Source organism: Serinus canaria, chromosome 14 (assembly GCF_022539315.1).
Source record: "Serinus canaria isolate serCan28SL12 chromosome 14, serCan2020, whole genome shotgun sequence".
Lineage (NCBI taxonomy): Eukaryota > Metazoa > Chordata > Aves > Passeriformes > Fringillidae > Serinus > Serinus canaria.
In genome coordinates, this window is record NC_066328.1 from 16,218,664 (window position 1) to 16,241,172 (window position 22,509).

General features: G+C 37.3%; 2 protein-coding genes across 9 annotated transcripts in view; both read left to right on the forward strand.

Moving 5' to 3' along the window:
- The window catches only part of PDPK1 (3-phosphoinositide dependent protein kinase 1), a 33,109-nt gene extending 23,149 nt beyond the window's left edge, over positions 1 to 9,960 (forward strand). For all 7 annotated transcript variants that reach the window (XM_050980035.1, XM_050980038.1, XM_009091722.4 and 4 more), the window contains 5 exons: positions 1,220 to 1,393; positions 1,821 to 2,038; positions 2,904 to 2,961; positions 3,919 to 4,071; positions 4,657 to 9,960. In XM_050980035.1, coding sequence (XP_050835992.1) covers positions 1,220 to 1,393; positions 1,821 to 2,038; positions 2,904 to 2,961; positions 3,919 to 4,071; positions 4,657 to 4,764 — 711 coding nt within the window. In that variant the 3' untranslated portion in view covers positions 4,765 to 9,960. The remainder of the gene's footprint in view (positions 1 to 1,219; positions 1,394 to 1,820; positions 2,039 to 2,903; positions 2,962 to 3,918; positions 4,072 to 4,656) is intronic.
- Positions 9,961 to 10,062: 102 nt separating this feature from the next.
- Positions 10,063 to 22,509, forward strand: part of KCTD5 (potassium channel tetramerization domain containing 5) — a 32,058-nt gene continuing 19,611 nt past the window's right edge. The window contains exons 1-4 of one of the 2 annotated variants that reach the window (XM_030229563.2): positions 10,063 to 10,433; positions 17,655 to 17,763; positions 18,889 to 18,980; positions 19,832 to 19,927. In XM_030229563.2, the coding sequence (XP_030085423.1) occupies positions 10,200 to 10,433; positions 17,655 to 17,763; positions 18,889 to 18,980; positions 19,832 to 19,927 (531 nt within the window). In that variant the 5' untranslated portion in view covers positions 10,063 to 10,199. The remainder of the gene's footprint in view (positions 10,434 to 17,654; positions 17,764 to 18,888; positions 18,981 to 19,831; positions 19,928 to 22,509) is intronic. The other variant, XM_009091720.4, reaches the window with a different exon arrangement.

The following is a 22,509-nucleotide window of genomic DNA, read 5'->3' on the forward strand; positions in this document are numbered from 1 at the left end:
CCTATCACTTGATGTCCTTGGTAGAAGTTTCTAGAGGGAGGGGATGGGCAGTCGAGTGAAGAACAGGACAGTGGGGAGGGGTTAAGGGAAGGGTTCAGCCACTTTTGGGGAACAGGGGGAGGGAGTAGGGAGATTGACATAAAAAGAATGGGAGGAGGCAGCAGGGGCAGAACCATTATAAATGGGGGAACTGGGATAAACCAAAGTACAACTTAATGCAACTAAAACATATGAAAAACAATCCAACAGTTAGAAGGACACGGAATGTTTTTCCATGAAATGGAAGCAAACAATTATAGATACTGTGCATTGCAAACAGAAATTTAGATTTAAATACTTAGGCTTACATAGTTCTCAGATTAATTGGTTTTGAGTTGTATAAGGGATCATTTAGTTAAAAACAGCATCCTGTACATCACAGGCAGGTATATTCATAACAGTATAAATCCAGTTGCCATGTATTTTAGCATGCACTTAGGCTGGTACTATTGAGACATGTTAAGAATTACTGTGCCCGTGAAGGTTTGACAAGTAGGAAGAAAAAGTAGTTCTGTTCCATCAGTGAGATTATAGTCATGACACTCAAGTGAATATGCAGAGAACATTTTAGGTGTTATAAGTTTTTTTAAGTTCAATAATCTATAATATTAGCAGGGGATGGGGAGGAAACACTAACCTTTTTGGATGATGATAAATGCAACCTAAAAGGCCTATTAGTGCATTCCTGTGTCCAAGTCCAGTTCTATGGCCAAACCAGTGTCTCCTGAATGGTGGAGTCCAGGTTGTATTAACCTGGTTGTATCCTGAGAACTGTGTCATTTTGAGGGGCTTGATAGGCTGATGTTTAACTGTAGTTTCCACAGCTTCTTGCATCACTAGAGTGTGATGGTGGATGGTAAACTTAAAATGAGGCCTGCTTCATCAGGCCTTTTCTGTGTGCTTGTTTCAGTCTTTATGAAGAAGCAAAGCCAAAAATTGTGTCAACCTAAAGTGCTCCTGTCCTTAGGTCTGTGAGCTAATATAATACAAAATGTTGTTGACAAGACATAGTGACAAATAGCATCTTTTATTATAAACAGCCTCCTTATATTATAGATACATATGCTTAGGGCAGGGTGACAAACTGGTTTTACATTTTCACATGGTGCTTTGCAAATGTGAGTAATACTTGCCCTTTGTCATTATTTTATGCAGCTTAACTTAATTTTAATTTGCTTAGGTTCTAGATGCTACCAACCGCTTAGGTTGTGAAGAAATGGGAGGTTATGGACCTCTTAAGGCTCATCCCTTCTTCGAATCCATTGTGTGGGAGAACCTACATCTTCAGACACCCCCTAAACTTACAGCGTATTTACCTGCTATGTCAGAGGACGATGAAGACTGTTATGGAAATGTATGTTTGTCTACTGCTGTATTCAGCTCTGATGCTGCCTGAGACTTCCATTATAGCATAAATATTGAATATTAATATAAATAAATAATATAAATACTAATATAAATATTTTTACTGAAACGATGGATTAGTTATATTTTAATGAAGATTTTAATTATTAAGAATGTAATAAATATTTCTGGTTAAATTTTTACTTAAATGAGCATTTGTTTCTGATAAAGTGAGTATTTTGAAAAAACAAGGCTGGCTTGTTTTTGATCAATCATACTTTTTTGCATAGATGCCTGCTGATCTATAGGGAGTAGGCTGCGGTATGGCCCAAAAGCAAAATAAAATAAAGCATGCTTAAATTAAAAGCCACAGTTTAGTGCAAAATAAGCTTTTTAATAAAAGACATTTAATTACTTCATTTTGTTTTCTCCTTTAGTATGACAATCTCCTGAGTCAGTTCGGTTGCATGCAAGTTTCTAGTTCTGCCTCTTCCCATTCACTGTCTGCTGCAGAGACAAGTACACCACAGACATCAGGAGGAAATATTGAACAGTATATTCATGATCTTGACAACAATTCCTTTGAGCTGGATTTACAATTCTCTGAAGACGAAAAGAGGTTACTTCTGGCAAAACAAGCTGGTGGAAATCCTTGGTAGGATCCTTGAATGTAGCTAAATAACTTGCACAGCAATAAAGAATCCTGGAAAATAAGTGATTTTGATTCAAATTAATATTTGTCAATTTTAGTATTTTCAAGTAAATAATTAGCAACTAGATTTTTCTTGGCTTCTATTTTTAAAGCAATAGCAGCAAAACCCTAATATTATATTTCTAAAATTTACAAGGTCTAGAAGATTATGTGGAGTGTATTTATAAGATAGGCAGAATGACGCTATCCAGTGCTGCTGGAGTCTTTGCACTACAGTCCTAGAACTAGAAAAGGTTCTTCCTTTTTTACAGATGCCATAAGTTGTTGGAATTTTATGCATGATAATATTCTGTGGATATCTAACCAAAAAACCTCCAGACTATGTAACAGCATTTCTTTTCACTCTTCAGAGAAGTCTGTCATGTGTGAATTTTTGTGGTTGTTGTTGTTCCTTGGGGGGTGGAGGGGGGGGGTGCTAATGGTTTTTTTGGTTTTTTTTGTTGGTTGGTTGGTTTGTTTGGGGTTTTCTTGTTTATTTTTTTGTTCTTGTTTTGTTTGGTTTTGTTAATTTCTTGGGGTGGTTTTTTTTGGTGGTTTTTTTTTTTTTTTTTTTTTTTTTTTTTTTTTTTTTTATTGGTTTTGTTTGGTTTGGGTTCTTTGTTTGGTTGGTTTTTTTACCCCCTGTCAAATTTTAGAAAAAACTCACTGATTTGGGCTAAGGAAGAGTCTAAAACTCATGTACTAAAGTTGGTCAGGACTCTCATGGAAAAGGACATGCTAGGAAGTGACATGAAAAACTACTTGATCATTATAGCTGTTTCTGTGAAAGAATTACTTCTGGAGTAATAGTTATTTTTCTTTTTCTAAGGCATCAGTTTGTAGAAAATAACTTAATCCTAAAAATGGGTCCAGTGGACAAAAGAAAGGTAAGGGCTTTTCTTAATTTCCTGTAACATCATTAAGCTGTCAAATTTTTGCTCAGCTGCAGCATAGATAAGCAGCTTGTTTTAAAGCTTCCTTGTTTAAACAATTTGTCACCTGTAAACAAGTTGTTTCTAAAAACTCAGTGTTTTCTTGTGAGTAGATTGATTTTTTTTTTTTCTTGAATTAGTGATGTGCTCTTGATTTCTTGGAAAAGCCTAAGTAAATCTGCTATTGATGCTTTCATTTTGAGATTGTAGCAAATGAGATTTGCTTGTCCTCCTCCTCCCAATTTGATATAAGCTAATAAACTCTTCCTTGATGCATATCTGAATGTGGTTTGAACCAAAAAAACCAAAAAATTACCAAAGTTGTTCTCAACTGTGCTTTTTTTCCTGGACCTGACTTTGTGCCTTTAGCCTGAAAGAGGCAGAGGTGATGTTAGAACAGCTTTAAGTGTTAATTTCAGCAGTTTACAGATAAGCAAGGATAGTCTGAATCAGCTTTAGCAGAAAGAAGGTTCTCTTTCATCTAAGTTACTACCTGCTTCTTCTTCTTCGTAGTCTTTTCTACAAAATCATGACTATTGATTTCTTTGAGAAATAGATTCTGCTTCACTCTGTGCCACTAGGTGTATCAGGTTTTGCTAGAACTTGAAGATATTTCTTAAAATAGTACTTGTATTTCAACATATAGTAGAATAATGCACTGCAACACCCTAAAAAAGGAGTGAGGTGAAATAGGTAAAGTAAAATTAAAGACTCGCCCGCCCCCCCCCCCCCCCGCCCCCGCCACCTCCCAACCCCAAATATACCATCCTAGCACTGAGCTGGTTTTATCCTGCCTCTGTTGTTCAGTTCAGAGATGTGTAAATTTACATATTTACATTTTTAATTCCCTCATGGATTTTCCTGGGGTTAGTTTGTTTGTTTTTGCATCGCTACTTCTACTTTTCTTGTTAGGGATTGTTTGCACGTCGACGCCAATTGCTGCTTACAGAAGGGCCCCACCTGTATTATGTGGATCCTGTCAACAAAGTTCTAAAAGGAGAAATTCCATGGTCTTTAGAGTTGCGTCCAGAAGCCAAGAATTTTAAGACATTTTTTGTTCACACGGTAAGCTTATTTTCTGAATTTTCTTTGTAAATTGCTCTAAGGTCCTTGGGCAATTTCTGTAAGTTATCAAAATGATTTTTCTGGAGAAAGTATAATTGCTTTGATACAAAATTTCATAGTCCTAATTTAAAATAAAACTAAACAAAAACCTGAACAAAGTCAACCAACAAAAAAAAAAAGCACAAAATCCACACCTCCAAACAAAATGGAATAATAATAAAAACAAAAATCACACAAAATCTCACTCTGACATACACATTTGTCACAAAAATGCAACAGTATTTTAATTATTAGTGTTTAAATTAGCCATAAGTGGATTTTGGGCATTAAAGGACATTCTTAATGACTTAACATTTAGCCCTCCTTGTATATAGTGAATCATGAGAGGTGTATAATATGTTGACAGTTGACTGCTTAAAATGGTTAATCAGTAATATATAATGTTATATGGCTGTAATTGAATTTAACTTTCAGAAAGTTAATGAGCTAATTCTGAATAATTATTTTATTGGTAGGTGCAGAATTACTACTGCTTTTTGGTTAAACTGTGTTTGAAGTAATCATTAAAATGTTGTTCACTTATAGCCAAACAGGACATATTACCTGATGGACCCAAGTGGGAATGCTCATAAATGGTGCAAAAAGATACATGAAGTTTGGCGGCACAGATACCACCAGAATGCTGCAAAATAGTAAAGCTCATCCAAAATTTCCCAGTTTCCCTACTTGCTGCTAGAACTCCGTGTGCAGCCGATCAGAGGAATCTTTTCAACCCACCTATTACCATCTCAAGGGGAAGCATACGTCTGAAATGTTCTTGGTTTTTTGTTTTTTGTTTTTTTTCTTTTGTTTTTGGTTTTCTTCTTTTGTTTGTTTGGGGGTTTTTTTTTGTTTTGTTTTATTTTGGGGGGTTTTTGGTTGTTTTGTTTGTTTGTGTGGGTTTTGTTGTTGTTGTTGTTTTTTGGGGGTTTTTTTGGGCTTTTTTTTTTTTAAGAAGAAAGAAAAAGGAAGAAAAGCAAAAACCTAATGGAATTCAGGGTTGCTTTGCTCGCTCTTTGTGCTTCTGTTGAGGCTTCCACATGCATATCATTGCTGTGAAGATCTTGCTTTTGTGCACTTCAGTTCTGTTACTGCTGCAGACTAGTGGATAGACCTTGCATTACCAGCTTCACTTAAGATGAGTTAAAACCAATCCACACGCACACACACCGAATCATGCACCAGCCTTGCATTTTATGGGGCTGGAGTTTTCTGTGACTTTCAGATTATCATTAAACTGTGTTTCATCAGGGAGCTTTTTTATGCCTTTCCTAAGTACCACCTCTTTGTTTTCTCTTTCTTTCCTCACAGTCCCCCAGCTTATTGGTATATGGCATTTATAGGCAGGTTGGTTGCACCCTTGTGTAATTCCTAACATAGTTCTGGTTGCAGGATTTGTGTGGTACTATAGTAATTATGTGAATGAATCAGATGTATTTGTCTGGCAGACAGGCTCCAGTTATAAAGCTTTTGAGAGAGTAAAATGCTGAACATAGCACTGAAATTTCTAAAATTAAAATGTTGGCTTCTGAAGCATTTTAAACATTAAGCTTAAATTTTAATATAAGTCATATGTGTGATTAATCAAGGGACAATAAGCTTACCAGCATGCTTTTAACTAATGCTAACTAAAAGAGAAACTAGTTAGTATGGGGGAGAAAAGGCTACTGTTGAAATAGTAGATAGTTTTTCACCTTTTCAGCAGATGATGGGTGGAAGCTTTCTTTCCAGGGTGTGCATGTGTTGTGCATTGTAGTGGGGCCAACCTATTTTTTTGGGTAGAGAAGGAAATGTGAAAACTTTGTACAATTGATTACTTGACTTTTTTTTTTTGTCTCATTGTGTAATGAGATGTCAGTTCTGTTTTTGGTCCTTGGCCAAGCATTCAGGAACTCTGGAAAAATTGTAAGGAATTGAAATACAGATAATAAAGTAATCTGGTGAGAAAATCAAAGGCAAATATTGATACAAAGGGGAAAATATATGGTACTTAAAGCATATCTATAAAATGAAAATATTTATCATATTGATCTCCTTTATCCTCTTCAAATTATAGCTGTTTTTTGTGGTCAAACATTTCTTGTCATGTTACAAAGACACAACTTCCTGTGTGTTAAAAAAAAACTTTCCCAGTGGTATTTTCTACATGCTTGTGTTCCTGAACCTTGCAGAGGAGAATGACCTAGGTCTGGACAAAGGCATTCCTTCCTTGTTTTAAAAGCAGTATAAACATCACACCAATTTATTCACTATATATTACATATACCATTACTTTGCATTTTGACTTGTCATACTATGATGTGCTTTTCCTTCCACCAAAGAAAGGTTTCTCTACAATGTTGAAAAAACTCATAGGCTACTGTTCTCTAGAAGCAGTATTTTAAGAAAAATGGGTTATCAGATTTCTCAGAAAATACATGAATGTTGAATATTTTCTTGTACAGGGTGAAGGAGATTTATTATTGATCTCTTAAAAATTGTGTTATGTGGTTGAACTTGATGGCAGTTCAGCTTTTCCAGTCTTTAAAAGAGGCTGTGCAGTTGCCTTTTCTTTTGGAGCAACTGCATTCCTGTAGTCGTCTGTATCCCATCACATACGGAAACCTGAGAGAATCAAATCCCTGGCTTACTGTGTCTGGTATTAAGGGGGAGAAGGGGTCTTGTAAATGGCGTAGGAAGACAGAAAAGTATTCCCTTTGCATCATGAGAAATTCCATCACATACAAAATATACTCCTTGTCACTCAAATTTGAATAGCACAATGTACCTTTGATCTGTGTCTGTAGTAAGCTGTATGTGCTGTTCTAACCAAGATGACATGTATTCTCAGTCTGTTGCAGTGCTATCCATTTGTTCTCCAGCTGTCAAATTCCAGCCATGTATTGTGTCCACTGGAGACAACCCTTCCACTTGTGGATTTATCTCTGGTATTGAGATCTAGACAGACGTATTCCCAGCTTCATACAGGAGAGTTTGGCAGTGATGGAGATTCTCAGTGCCACCGCTGTTCAGTGTGACAAAACTTGGCCTCACATAAAAAGTCTGGCAAAATGACCTTCATTGGCTTGTTAACTAGGTATATATCTAGGTGTGCTTAAACATGTTTTCTGTAACATTTAGATTTTTAGTCATTTTACCATAGCAAATTAATTGTGTTTTTTCACGCCTTGAAAATCTTCTCTCAGTAGGCTTTCATCCTGCCCACCAAAAACTTTCAGCCAGCCTTGTAGATCTTGGTAGCAGTAAGCTGTCAAGAACGTATCTGGAAGGCTGATGTCTGCATTCTAGAAGTCTTTTTTTTTTTTTTTTAACTTGGCAATGCTGGGTTTGGAAAACTGTAAGCATCTCTTACAGGCATCACTCCACTTAGAGCTTCAGTATTCCTGATCCAGTCTTACTTAGCTACTGCTTATTTGGGAAGGAGCTAGAACTTTCCTGGGAGAGGTATTTCTATTACTTGGACTATGTGTGGAATCTTTGGGTTTGAAAGGTGGCAAGAGTATAGAGTAAGGCATCACAAAGCAATTGTGGATTCAAGCATGTTTTACCAGTTTGTCCACTTAAATGTGTATTGAAAGGTGCTGCATACTATGAAGGGCTGGTACCCATTGTAAATGCTTATACCTGATGTGAGGTAGAATCAGGTCTTTGTCCTGAAGATCACTCCTGTGGTTCATGGGAGTTCATAGAATGAAATGTGCAAGGGAGGTTCTTCAGAACTGCACATAGGCCAGGTGATTTTTCTGCTTTTAATCCAAGGTGTTCAAAGGAGAAAAAAAAAATTAGGTACTTGAAGACTCTTCTTAAGATTTCTCCTTACTGCAGACCTACTGAAAACCAAATCTGTTGATTCATTCCATCTCTTGAAATTTCAACAACTGTCGATCATTTGTGAAGAATCTGGTCAATAATGTTGTAATTTTGCTTTGCGTGGTATTTGAACTTCAGAAAGGTATTTATTCCATCTTTTTCTGTGGTGTGGAGCTTAAAAAAGGATGAAGTACTCGTGCCCAGTCACAAGAAGTTTAGAACTACTTTAATAAACTGAGAAATTAGTTTGTTACCATTTGCCTTAAAGTCCAGTTTTGTAAAGGTTTTGTATTTAGAAAGAGTTACTTCAGGTGTGATGTTGAGGTATTGCTAGCAGACTGATATTGCCTATTAGGATTCCATTTGCTAGGCACTTAGGTGCTGAAAAGATCAAACTATCAGTACTGTTCTCTACTTTTCTCCTTCTGATGTGATTTAATTGTGAAGTATCTGCTATATGTAAGTCTGAAAAGAATTGTGGATTGAAACAAAGATGTGATTATTCTAATCAGCTTTCATAGTTCAAGATGCTTTATTTAATGTGCTTGATAAAATTATTTTTTGTGCTGGGAACTTTGAAGAATTATGTGAATTTCCCACATGTACATTTTCTTCTGAATGATTGAGTAAAGTCAAGACAATTACTTCATTTGGCCTGTGGACAAAACATTTGATTTCAACACCTTGCTGAGGAGAGAACTTGTGTATTAATAGTTGCCTAAAGATGTAGCCTCTGGATGGATTCTGATAATTCTTTCTACTAGGAAATTGCACAAATAGGTACAGTATTTATATTTGAAATTTTGCTGAATGCCTGTAATGCTTCATGGAAATATTTTATGAATCAAATGGAAATGCTCCTGCAAAGCCTCATGATGCAGATTGTCTACCAGTTGATCAAATGAGCTTACAGACAAGTAGTTCTGTAGTCCAAAATGGCATGTTTTCATTTATGACTGATAATTTCAGAATGTTTCCTCATTCATAGAAGAAATGGCCATTATGCAACAAACAGTTGGAAGAAGTTCATAAGCACCCAATAGCCTAGTTTTAAAGAGAATATACTGAGTTGGAAAGGACCCATATAGGTCATCAATTCCAGTTCTTGGCACTGCACAGGACTCCCCAGCAATCCCACCATGTGCCAGACGGGCAGGCTTGATAGTGTGATCGCTTCCTGGGGAGCCTGTTCCAGTGTTCGGCCACCCTCTGAGTGAAAAACCTTTTACTGACACCTATCGTAAAGCTCCTGTGACTCAGCTTCATACCATTTCCTCGAGTCCTGTCCCTGGTCAAGAGAGAAATCTATCAGCTGAGCCATGAATGTAGATGATTGCCATTTGATAAAGCTTCCTATGGCCGTGTACTAACTGACTTGATATGGTGAATATTCACAATGGTAGCAGAACTGAAAACCATATGACAGAAGAGAAAAATTAGGAACCAGGAACCATAATCAGTTTTGATAGTTGTATGCTGTTTTCAGGTTGCTGGCAGTCAGTTACATGTGTAATACGCTCTACCTGGTTTGTAGCTGTAACTGTGATGTACAGAAAAAAGGAAAAACCCATCCCAAAGAAACAAAACCCCTGAGCCCCCCCCCCCAACAAATCACAAAACAATCTCCCCTCCTCCAAGAACTTGTGAAAACAGAAGCAAATAATGCAATGATATGATATACACTTTTGTATTTTTATTCTTCTAAGGTTATTTGCTGGCTCTTGTTGGCCTCTAGTTCAGTCTGTGTTATTTAAATTCTAATATATGAATTATTTGGATTGAATTCATGTTCGGGGCCATGGTGTTGTATGTATTGATGTACAGCCTTGAATGTGAATAATTATTGTAAACTATATTTTACACCTTTTTTCTGGCTTTGTTATATAAATTTTCTATTGGTCGATGATTTAATCATATCTCATAATTTAATGACTGTTTGTTCTCCTCTCGACAGATCTCTGTGCTGTAGATGTGTAGTTAGTGACTGGATGACGGATTTCACTTATGCTTGGTAGTCTGTAATAAAGGCATGTAGGGTTCTGCGCGGCCTCCGCCTCTTCCTTCGGCCGTGGGGCGGTGGGCATGGCATACAGACGGGCCCGAGTTCTCCGGCCCGGCGGCGGCCCTGTCGCAGACGCGAGCGTTGCTCCCGGGGTCCCAAGCCGGAGCCGCTCGGGCGGCGGGCGAGAAAGGGGTAGGGGCTGATCCAACCGACGCTTCCGGTGGGCGGTGCGCCGAGGGCCAGGCAGTCGGGGTGGCCCCTTCCGGCGGTGGTGAGGATGGCGGCGGAGAACCGCTGTGAGTTCCCGGTCCCCCCGGCTGGCGGCCTCGGCGCGGGCGGGCCCTGCCGTCGGTGTAGCTCGGCGCCGCTGCCCGGCGCGGGACCCGGCAAGTGGGTCAGACTGAACGTGGGGGGCACCTGCTTCCTGACCACTCGACAGACGCTCTGCAGGGACCCTAAGTCCTTCCTCTTCCGCCTCTGCCAGGCCGACCCCGACCTGGACTCGGACAAGGTGAGCGCGGGCCCCGCCGCGCCCGCTCCCCGCTTCGGGCCCGCTCCCCGCTCCGGGCCCGCTCCCCTCCTGCCGCGCTGAGGGTGCGCTGCGGCTGGTGCCCGGTGCCGCTGTGATGCCTGCCTAGGCGGCCGCCGGCGTGAAAGGAACGCGGGGCCCGGCGCCGCGGTGAGGGGGGGCAGGAACGACTCTGCTGCCGTGGACGGGGTCTTCCTGAAGAATGTTGCTTAATGAGTGCTGTCGTGCGAAGCAGTTGGGTTCGTGAATAACAAAACTGCTCATAAATACAGTAGACAGCACAGTATCGTTTGTGTAATATTTTTATGTTGTTTGGCGGAGTTTAGTTTTAACGGTTTAATGAAATATCTGCATGCACTGACATTGTGTTATTTCTGCACTGTCATTATTCTCTTGTTCAATTACAACAGCACGAGCAAAGTACTTTTGATAATAATCTCTCACTTAGACGTAGCATTCTGTCTTTTCAGCAATTCTTAGAGAAAAATGTTTCATATTCTGCATAGATTGCAAGTGGTGGGTTAATATTTTGGTATTCACTCTGACATATTTAGTAGGGGAAGAAAGTTATTAAGATTTTATTTGTGGTGTGGTATGTAGTAATGGATATAAAGTATATAGCGCTGGCTCTGAAAGAAATAAAGTTAAGGAAAAGAAAGGAACAGCTTATAACCCTATAACCAACAGGTTGAAAATAAGGCGTTGCTTATTATATATAAATTTTGAATTTTTTTTTTCAGTGAGGTTAGTAGATTTCATCATTTTTTCAGGCATAACTTTCAGAAAGGATATTTGAACACTTAGGGAACAGAATGTAATGTTCCTGAGTCAGAAGGAAGAAAAGTTGAAGTGTGGTGGTGTGAGAGTTGTTTTGTAGTTGTCTTTGGTTTTGGTTGAGGTTTTTATGGAGAGCTTAAATTTACCTATTAAACTAAATTTAAATATGTAGGGGGCTTGCTGATAGGTAATCTGTCTCTCTGGGAGAGAGTAGGAAAGCATTCTTCTAAGGTTTCCTAATTAAAAGATAAAGCACTGCCATATGCTCTGGCAAATGGGAGGGCCAGCTGTGTCTTGCACTTTTGTCCAGCATTGCCAGCTGGGCAAGGGAGGGGATTGTCCCATTCTGCTCTTTTTTGGGATGTGGCCTCAGTTTTGAGTCCTGTAGCCAGTTTTAGGCACCACAATATCAGAAGGCTCTTAGAGAGCATCTGAAGGAGGAACACAGTTTCTGAAGGGGAAGCCATATGAGAAATAGCTGAGGTCACTTGGCTTCTTCAGCTGGAGAAGAGGAGGCCGAGGGAAGGTTCATCGCTGTCTGCGTGTTCCTCTTGAGGGGCAGTATCAATCTCTGTTCTGTGTGACCACTGACAGGATCCAAGGGAACGGCATGAAGCTGTGTCTGGGAGGTTTATGTTGGATTTCAGAGAGATTGAAATCCAGATTTCCAAAGAGATTGATTGAACACTGGAACAGGCTTCTCAGAGAATGGTCGTGACCCTAAGCCATGAGCTTGACGAGTGTTGGGGCTGTGCTGTGCAGGGCCAGCAGTTAGACTTCATCCTTGTCCCTTCCAACTCAGGATAGTCTGTGATTTCAAGATTTCCTTAATGCTTCCTACTGTAAAGAACGGAGAGGCTTCAGAGAAAGGTAGCATGTTGGCCTTTAAACTGCCTTCAGGTACTAATGTTGAGTAGGACAGGGCAGCCTGTCTCTTGTCAGGTATGTTTCCACTTGTAATGGGAGAAAGATTAAACTTTGGCATGCCCTGTGGCCAAACTAGTGTTGAATGGATTAGGATAGTGACATTGACTCTCTGAATTTAGTATGTTTCACAGTCTGACTTGTAGCTTTAAAACTGTTCGAGAATAATTTCAGATTTCAGCAAATAAATGAGCTGTAGTGGTCATATTTACTGTTCAGAATAAGATTTGTTTTCCATGGTATTAAGTCTTGGTTTAGAATACATAAAAATAGACAAGCAAAGCCTTGCTCACCTTGTCATCATTGTTTAATTTAATGCTTTTGCTGCATTACTGTTAATAATTTACATATATTTCCTTGTTTCAGCATCTTCCTGTTTTAGCTATATACCAGTTTATTGTTTGCAAACTGTTCTAGCATTCTTTTAACTTTCCCCTAAGAAGGAGATTGTCAAACTTTTGTAATAAGGTTTTGGCAGTAGTATTCATGCTTGATTTTTAATGCCTTTCTAAAATTGGCATAGAATCTGTCAGAAAAGGAAGCATGCAAGCACTGTGTTTTAGAAAAATCAGTCTTCTTGGTAGTGTAACCTTGACTGTCAGCATTAAGAAATATCTAAATTGTAGTCATTATTCTAAGAAGTAGCAGATCCATTTCATTTATGTATGAGATTTCTGACTTGTCAGGTGGGTTGTGTTACTGATGTAGTTTTGATAAGTACTGCTAGTCTGCAGACACTCAAAAGTTTTTAGGACACACAGTTTGTGAAAAATTCACTAGTTCAATATTTTAAAAGCACAGATGATAGGGATGACAATTATATATAAATCCAAATTTAGTACCAAATACCACTGTGTTTCTCTGCATATTGCTGCCTTTATAGGAACTCAGAATATGTAAATGATGTAAAATTTAAAAATTATGTAAAATTAAAATATTCATTTTAGAGTATACAACCTTGAGTGAAGAACTTGATGGTATGGCTTGAGTGTATCCAGATCCGGTGTTGATTCCAATGAAGATAATTAATTGGAAATAAATTTATGACATTTTAGCTAGTGTTTTAATGCAATTCTTGGGGAGATTGTTGAATGGGATTAGGGAGGTGTGTGTATTTGGTGCACCTTTTGAGTCCTGCTGGAATCCTGTACTGGATTCTAGCATCCACAATTCAAGATCACAGCAGAGCAGTGACTAATCACAAGGAGAAATATGATTTGCTGAAAAGTTTTAAAGAACAAAACTTTTTAAGGCAGGAAGTTTAAGGAGTGACTTCTCAGTCCAGAGGTACATACATGGAGACAAGAAATCTAGTAGTGAAGCCTGTTCAGTCTAGCAAAGGTGTTGTGAAATACAGCTAGCAAAGTGTCAAACTATAGATGTCCTTGTTAGAAAGTCCGTAATATTAACAGGGACAGTAATTATTTATTAGAGTTGTTAGGTTTCACTGCTACTTTCTAAAGGTTATAAATAAATTGAATTCTTTGTGTGTTTTAAACTAAGATCAGGGTAAGTGTTCATTATGATTCCTTTGAGCTTCAGTCTCTATAAAGAACAAAGTGAAAACATTTGCAACTGGAATACGTGATCATTTAGTTGCTTTGGTCAGTATTTTTAAAAGGAATGTAATTGTGAGCAACACTGACTTTTCATTGATACCCTGAACCAGGTGATTGAAAATTTAAGAGCAAGTTACTAGATTTCCTCTAAAATTACATGGTGTTTCTAACTTGAACTCAACATTAGTGTGGCAGAGTGGTAATGAACAAACATAGTCTTCGCTGTATGTAGGCAATGCTGTCTTCTAAATGGTGTCCTTGTAAATATGCATGAAAAAGGCCTAGAACTTACAGACAATGAAGAAAAAAACTCTTCAGAGAAGAATGTAATGCAAAAGTAAAACTGCGTAAAGATACAAACAGTCCTGTGATTAACTAGCAGTTTAGGGTTGGATGCACAAAGACAACGTGCATTTTTTTTGAATTTTCTTATGAAGAATGTCAGCATTTGCAGGAGACACCTCTAAGTGTGGAGTGATATGACTATACTGAATAGAGACAAAACTTGAATTTCTGCTGCTGTTCTGGTAAACAGTAACACCTGTTTCTATAAAATACATCTGAAAGAGAGAGAGAACTTTGAAACCTTAATAGAATAAGGTTTGTCTGACATTTGTGATGTTCACCTGAAGTTTAGGAAGTGGCTTCAAAGTACCTACACTAGTTGTGTCAGTGAAGATGCAAACTTTCTCAAAGCTTGTAGAAAAAACAATTTACTAGTTAGCAGAGGAAATTGCATAGCTGGGACATCAAAGACTATTAATAGTTAAGCTATCAAGCCTAAAGCTAGTTCTGTACATGCAAACTAGCTACTTCCTTAAATTGTCCAGTTCACATTGGATCATGTTTGAAATTTATTATTTTATCTTGAAATAAAACAGTTTTTATTAAAAAGTGTCAAAAGGCTAATTACATGTGATAATACAGTGTGTTTTCATGTACATGTGGATGAAAACAGTCCTGATAATATTCTGAAAGACTTACAACCTGTATTTTTAGAGTTCTAGGTAGAGCAGATGACTACACTTCTGTGTCAGCTTGTATTGGATTTATGTTTATGTAAATATCCTTAAGGAGCTAGTGTAATCAGCCTTTCTTAGTGATTTCAACATGAAGGGCTTAGCATACACTGAAGGATATTCAGGCAGCTCACTCAAAAGGAGAAGTGAAAAAGCATTTTCTATAGGAAGATGCTGAGGAAGTAAATTTTTTGCACCACTCACCTGTGCATTATTTGCATATGGTTACAATATTCTTTACTGATTGGTTCATCTGACTCTTGGCTCCCTGGTGCTAATGTATAGCATATCTGAGCTGTCAGGTCAATGTTCAAGACACACATCCTCCTCTTAATGTTAATTAATGCATATTTTCTGTATCTGTAATCTGGGCAAGCAACTTTTGCCTTTAGATGTTTAAGTGAATCCTGTTGATAGAATTTGGGTTGTGCACTGTTAGAATTTAGCCAGAGTTCTTTAACTGTTAATATTTTCTAATGTTTAAAACAAAAATCTATTACAGCAGAAATTATAGGACTTTTGTATGCCTTCTTTTTTATTATTTTTCAAAGCACCTTGTCTGAAAGGCTTTATAGAGTAAACTATGACACTACTGAGATGGTTTTTTTTCATGTATGACCTCTCATAAGGTGGAATTTGAAAGAGAACGGCTGACATAGCTTCTTCCCTTTGTGGTTTTGTTGGAAGCCTTTTTCATATATAGAAATCAACTTAGAAAAATACAATTTCAGATAAGTAGGCCTTAAAAAAAAAAAAGTTCAGGCCTTTTGTGAAAGGAGTGAAGTAGCCATTGTTACTTAAGATTTCATTTAGGGCTTTTAATGACTTTGCTTCTGTGACCCACCTCTATCTCTGAAGTGGTGTAGAGCTGACGACCCGTATTGCTTCAGAAGGTGATGTGAGAAGACACTGCAGTGTGAAAAATTACAACCATCTTAATCAAGAAGATTATTTCTAGAGATTGGTTTTTCATATCTCCGAAGACTTCCAGTTTTGTAAGCCCTGTGTTTCCTAATGCAGTTCAGATGATGACCAAGTACAGGGTTTTTTTCTTGAAAACAGCTTTTATTTTTATCTGTTTTGGATTTTCCTTTCCAACCTCAGCTGTTTCTTTTCCTTTACTAAATAATACTTTTCAGTTTATAATTCATACAGTTGTCAGCTATTCTAATTTCTTTGGGTTGTATCTGTAGATTGCACATTCTTAAAGTGTTTTGGTTATGTAAATATATTTATAGATTAAATATTAAAACCATACTACATCATCTATCTACTGGTTTTGATGCATAGTCTTGCTTTTGTGAGACCATGAGCTTAGATCAGAAGAAATTGTGATTAGACTTCATCAAGCATTGTCTGGTTTGAGTGTAGGTTAACTGACAGCACACTTTAATATGTTAGCGATTTCTTGAACAGTTAATTTTATACAAAATTATGCACTCCTTCACTTCTTCTGAAATGACACTGTGTCTAGGTGTGTAAAGCATTTCATTGTAATTATAGAAAGGATTTATAGCTTTTGTAGTTCAGGTTGTGGTCTTTCTACATTCTACCAGTCCTGGTTGGACAAGTGTAGTTATTCAGAAACTAAATCTATGTACCTGAAAATACATCCTCCATATTTTTTTCCAGCAAAACATATTAGGAACGCTACGTACTGTGAAGTAGAGAGAGCTTTTAGATATCACAGTTCAGTAATCAGATCTTTCCATATAGGCATTAATGTTCAAATGCTGACGATTGAGTTGGTAGGGTTTCTTTCTTTCACTAGCAATTATTGCTAGTACCTATGGTTTTGAGGGAGTATGATCCACATTATTGGTAATGGTGATTTTTTTTAGTATCTCCTGTAAACTACTAGAATATTAAAAATAAGAATAAGTGAAAAGGTATTTGGGGTGCTGCCACATCTCTCTAGTATATATCTGTAGGATATCCATTGCACCAAAACCTTATGTACTAACAGATTAATACAGTCAGTAATCTACTTGGTAGTAGAAAGGAGCAGTGGATCAGTTAGAAATCTTTCTACAAATCTTCCTTAGATCTCTGGCCAGCACAAGAATGTAAGTACTGTCTTGATTGCAGGGGGTCACACATAGATTCTAAATAACATAGGAATTACCAATTTTGCTTCTTTATCTCTTTGTCAAGAATATCAGCTCTGCGGGTGACTCTCTTGAACTGTTTCGCAATTCACAAATCGCTGTAGTCTGTTTGGTAAATTGAGCATTAGTTTTCATCTATTCATCTATTACTTCGCTTGTCTACATGAGATAGGTAGGAATTGCATCTTCTACTTCTTTTTTTTGTTTTAGAAGATGCATGTACAGCCCTCGCTTGGTACACAGCAGTTCTCAGTACCCTGTGAGTATCTGTACATCTGAGCAAAGACAAAAAGCAAATGTTTTTAGAGAAAAGTGTTGAGGTTAAAAAAAAAAATAGGTTTATTTGCCTTTAATTAAAAAAAAAGAAAAAGGAAAAACTGGTATTTGAAGCTCGCTAGAATGTAGCCATTGTTTTGATTCTTCAGGCTCCCAAACAAGATTTCCTGGTTTTAAGTGCTATTGTTAACCTTAACTTTTGGTGTTCTCACTTACAGCTTAGATCTTTCATGCTAGCAATGTTGTTAATTATTGATAAGGGGTTAGGGGGATTGATCAGATAAGAGAAGTTGTGTACTGGATGATTTGATTGATCAGTCTGATACCATGACAGTTATATTGTTTAATTCCTTTTATTAATAAATCCAGCTTTCAGGGATGTGGCTATATCGGAATACCTGCTCGCTGCAAGATGAATATTAGCTTGCAGTTCCCACCTGGATGTTCAAATCATTGTGAGGTTTTTGGTTTGTTTGGTTTGGGCTTTGCTTTGTTTTGGGTTGTTTGTTTGGTTTGTGTTTGTTTGTTTTTCTAATCTAGGATGAAACAGGTGCCTATTTAATAGACAGAGACCCAACCTACTTTGGGCCAGTGCTGAACTATCTCAGACACGGAAAACTGGTTATTAACAAGGACCTAGCTGAGGAAGGTAAGACATCTCTAAATATCTCATTTGCTTGCCACTTGCTTATTATTTTCACTTCCTTTGAATCACCAAAATTAACTTAGAACAAAATGGCAAACCTTAACCAGTGTAGCATTTCTATTTGTTTCAAGCAAAACTGATAGTTGTCATGCAGTTTTAGTTTATGGGGTTATTTGAGCATTTTGAGTACAATTCTTGATTTCACAACCCCCATTCTCAGTTGGAACATAAGTATTCAAACATGAGGGGAGATGCCTTTTATTGTGTAGTTTTGTATCTTTCCTGTGTAATTGAAATATTTGGGTTTAGTTCTCTTTAAGCAAAAGAATGCTGCCTAGGAAGCAAGCTTTAGAAGATGTAAAGCAAACTAAAAGTGAAGTTCTGGCATGTTCAGATGTGTGGAATATGCTTTTAAAGACTGAATTCTGTCCCCAGCTTCTCCCTCCTTGTTTCCAGTTTGTATCAATTTTACCCTAATGGAGGATGACTGTTTTAAAACATATGGTAATAAAACTGTATTGATAGCATATTGAAGGACTTTATCAAAGGGTAATACAGTTTAACAATACTAGGAAGAAATAGTATGAAATATAATTTCCATGTGAATTAGTTGAGCATTAGTGAAGCATACTGTGTATGAAGAACAGGTAGGCCTCGAACATATGAGTAGGAGCAGTTATATATCTTCAAGCTTTTGTTTCAGACTCCAAGTTCTCAAATGACAGGAAGAAAAATGTTATGCTTACTAGCAGCTGCAGAGATTTTTCAGTAGGACTACTTAAATTTCTCTTTTGCATTCCAGCCTGAGGCAGGGCCTGAGGTACAGTAGTCTTAGTAGTCTGCTATGGAGCAGTATCTGCGCATTTTTTTGTTTCTTGTCTTGTTTTGTATGTGAAATGGCATCAGTTTTCTTTGGGATATTTTTAGGACAATTTTTTAGAATGAGCCAAACATTGAATTACATGTACCTGAAAGAAGCCAGAATTGTAAGGTTGGTGAACTGCCTTATCATAGAGAAAAATAAATAATTTTCTGTAGCTGTTGAGAAGATAATCTTATGAACTGGTTGGTGATTTTGGCCTGGAGTCTTTAGTTATACTGTCTTCCCAAAAACTATTTTCATACTAGGTGTACTGGAAGAGGCTGAATTCTACAATATCACATCTCTAATAAAACTGGTAAAGGACAAAATAAGAGAAAGAGACAGCAGAATCTCTCAGGTGAGGCTGTTTTCTTGTGTGTTTTTGATTATTTGTTCTATGAAAAGTAGTGAGTGGGTTCCATTTGTTTTTTTATGTAACTCCTGATTTCTCCAGTGAGATACTGAATGGCTGGCTCCATCACTGGATGATCTGGAATCACTAGTATACAAAGATTAATATTCTTAAGTGCTGGCTCCTGCCAGTCTGCTTACAAAGTTCACAGTCTTTCAAAAACTGAAAACATTCTAAGTAATTGTTCCAAAATGTTTGGTAATGGTAGAACTTGCCATACTATCATTTCTGGAAATAGTTATGTTAGAGAACAGTTTTTGTAGAGCATAGCTTTCTCATTGACTTTTAAATCTTCTGAACATAATGAGGTTGCCTAACTATGGTATAACTGCTGTTTATACAGTATGTTTATGCAGCATACGCACAGATGCTGTTTAGCTCCTGTCATATGTTTTTGTAGCAAAGTTGCTTTCTTTATTTGTAATGCTCTGTGTTTGAGAAGGTTGCCTCTTCTCATAGCGGCACATGTTCTCAATGAAAGTGAATATGATAAAGTTTGTTCATTAACTCTGCTACTCAGGTAACTGGTAACTTCCCTGGTAGCTGAGTCTTCATGGAGATACTACAAACTTACATTGTTATTGACAAATTTCTCTTGATGCTAGGTTGTTGGATCACAGGGTTGCTCTGATAGCATTTACTATAGGTTTCAGCTAAAATGGTCCTTGTTATTCATTGCTCTAGATGGGTTCAAAGTGGTGTTGCTTACCATTTCTGGAGCGTAAAAGCAATGTCAGACAAGTCACAAACACAGTGAATTCCATGCCCTATTGAGCATCTTCTATTTCTTCTTGAAGGTGCCAGTCAAACATGTATACAGAGTGCTGCAGTGTCAGGAAGAGGAACTCACTCAAATGGTTTCCACAATGTCCGATGGCTGGAAATTTGAACAGGTAAAAAATCCATATGGGATATAGTTAACACAGTCTTCTAAGAAGTGAGTATGAAGTACCTTTTGTGAAAGAGGACTACAAATTAAATTCCATGCATCTTTTTTTTATTCAGTCATTTTCAGAATTTGGATAAACGTACACAGCGAAATTAAAATGTGATACTTGTGTTTGCATTTATCATAAAACAAAAGAAAAATTCAGCTTTCCAGGAGGTAAATTTTGCTGACTTTCTATAAAAACATCTGCAACATCTGAAATGTGATTCTTCGGTGTCTTCACATGAGCAGTTGAAGGGTGAATCAGCCAGAATTAACTAATAACTTCAAGTTTATGTGAACGATAGATTAGATATGAAGAGCTCTGGGTAAAAGAGATGAGCTTGGGAGATCAGTGTTTGCCAGACCCAAAGAGTGGTTCTTCAGATAAAAAAACCTGATACACAAAGGAGGGTGGACTTTACCCATGTAGATGTGAAGCTTGATAGCTGTGAGCTATGTGAATGTTCTTTTTCTTTGCAGTGCATAAAAATAGCTTTGAGTGTACATTCAAGAACACACTGTAAAATCGCAAGATCTGTCTGTTATCTTTGATAATTTCTGTAAGTAAGAAGTGAACTGTACAGCTGCTTTATCCTTCACATTCCTAATCCGGCAGAGTATTTAAACTGCACTGGAGCAATGAATCTGTTAACTCTGAAACACAAGTGTTCATCTGCTAGCACCTTTTTCAGTGTCTGATGCTTACAATAGGAGAAATTGAAATAAGCACAAGCCTATTATCCTGTCTAGTCTCACTCTAATAACACAATAAAGCAACATCTAAAAAATGTTTATGACAAAGGTGAAAGAGAACATTTTGTTTATATTTGACAAAATATGTAAGGTGCTGGTAACGTGGAGACAGCCATGAGCAAATAGACTAAACAGGCGCGGAGCAAGATTTTTTGCTTCAGTACTCCACTTTAAGTATTACCAGGTCTGTTTGCCATGCCACAAGCTAAATGTTAAGTCCCTGAAAAAAACTCTCACTTAATACACAACTGTTTTTTGGCTAGTGCATGGAAAAAGGTTTTTCAACATTCTTCTTTGTCAGGAGAAACTAGCTTTCATTACAAATAAAGCTCCTTTACTTCTTAGCAGATTAAATGACACCATATCTTTTACTTGTCCTTAACCCTTCGGGGCTATTTTATTTGGGAGTAATACTGCTTTGACAGTGCAACTGCTGAAAGACCTATTATAATCTCTTTTAGAACTGGAAGAATCCAGTGGTTCTCTTGGACATTACATCCTTGTTTCATCCAGCTGTCTCCCTACTTCCTCCCTCTCCCATGTTGAATATTTTTAGACTCATAGTTTGAAGTAGATAAACAGAACAGCTGTATGATCTCATAATACTTAGCATCTCATTACCTCACACTAGCCCATTCCCTCCTTTGTACTCACTTGAAGCAGGATTAGAATATTGTGCATAAACAGTTTTATTGTTAATACCTTCAAACACTGTAGCATTTCTGTAATTTTTTCTAAGGTGATGCTGCTCAGCAGCATGCTTTCTTTCAGAAGCAGTCTGGGGCAGTACCCACCATGCTCTGTATATGAAAAATGATGGACTCATCAGCTTTTTCAGACGAGTGATATTTTTACAGATTAAGAGTCCTTGTGCTCTGAGCCGCATATAACAACTCAAGTGGTTGGTTTGAAAAAAATAGTTTTTTACACTTATCATTTCAAAATTTTATAGTTAAATATGATTGTATGTGGTTATTGAATAGGAGTGGAAGGTGCTGAACTGTTGGTGCACTAATGCAGATGGCATTGATGCCCTTTTCCAAAGAACACATTTGAAAGCTCTGCAAGAACGGTACAATTATGTATTAGTCCCAGTCCAAAATCTACTATCAAAAATTATGCTGCCCCTTTTTTGTGAGTTATTTTGTAGAGGATTTTTAGCTTCAATTGTTGCCTCTTCAGACAATTAGAAAAAAAACTGTATTTTGGCAAAACAACAGAATAAAAAACTGTGGGCTATGCAAAGTGGTTAAATAGAAATGCTTTAAACCACAGTGGTGTTGATCATGTAAATTTTAATGATTAATGTAACCTGAGTCTGGTACCATAGTGCAGTCGTAAGTCTGTTCACTGTATGAGGAGGATGGTGTTTAACTGCTGTCTTCAAAGTTATTCACATACAATAGCAGGATATAGATAAAGTTACTATTCATGGGCCTTCTCATCTGTCATAATCTCCAGTTTACTCAGAATAGGCAATTGTTTAACTCTTCACACATAAATTAAAGTTCTAATCTCTCTAAAGTGCACTGAAAAGCTATGCTTTAATTTAAATGGGCTAGGAATTGCCCTGTGTTATTAAGGTAAAATACGTTTTGTAATAAGAGGTCGAGAAACTTAGCTGAGGTTGAATTTTAAATTATTAGATGTTTGGCCAGTGTTCTTGGTGGTGATTTTTGTGGGAACAAGACAATTTTTTACATTCCAGGTATTTTCTTGGATCTTCTGTAAATTACTCTTTCTAAAACTAATCTAGACCACTCAACATTTTTTTCCTCTTGTTGACTTCTT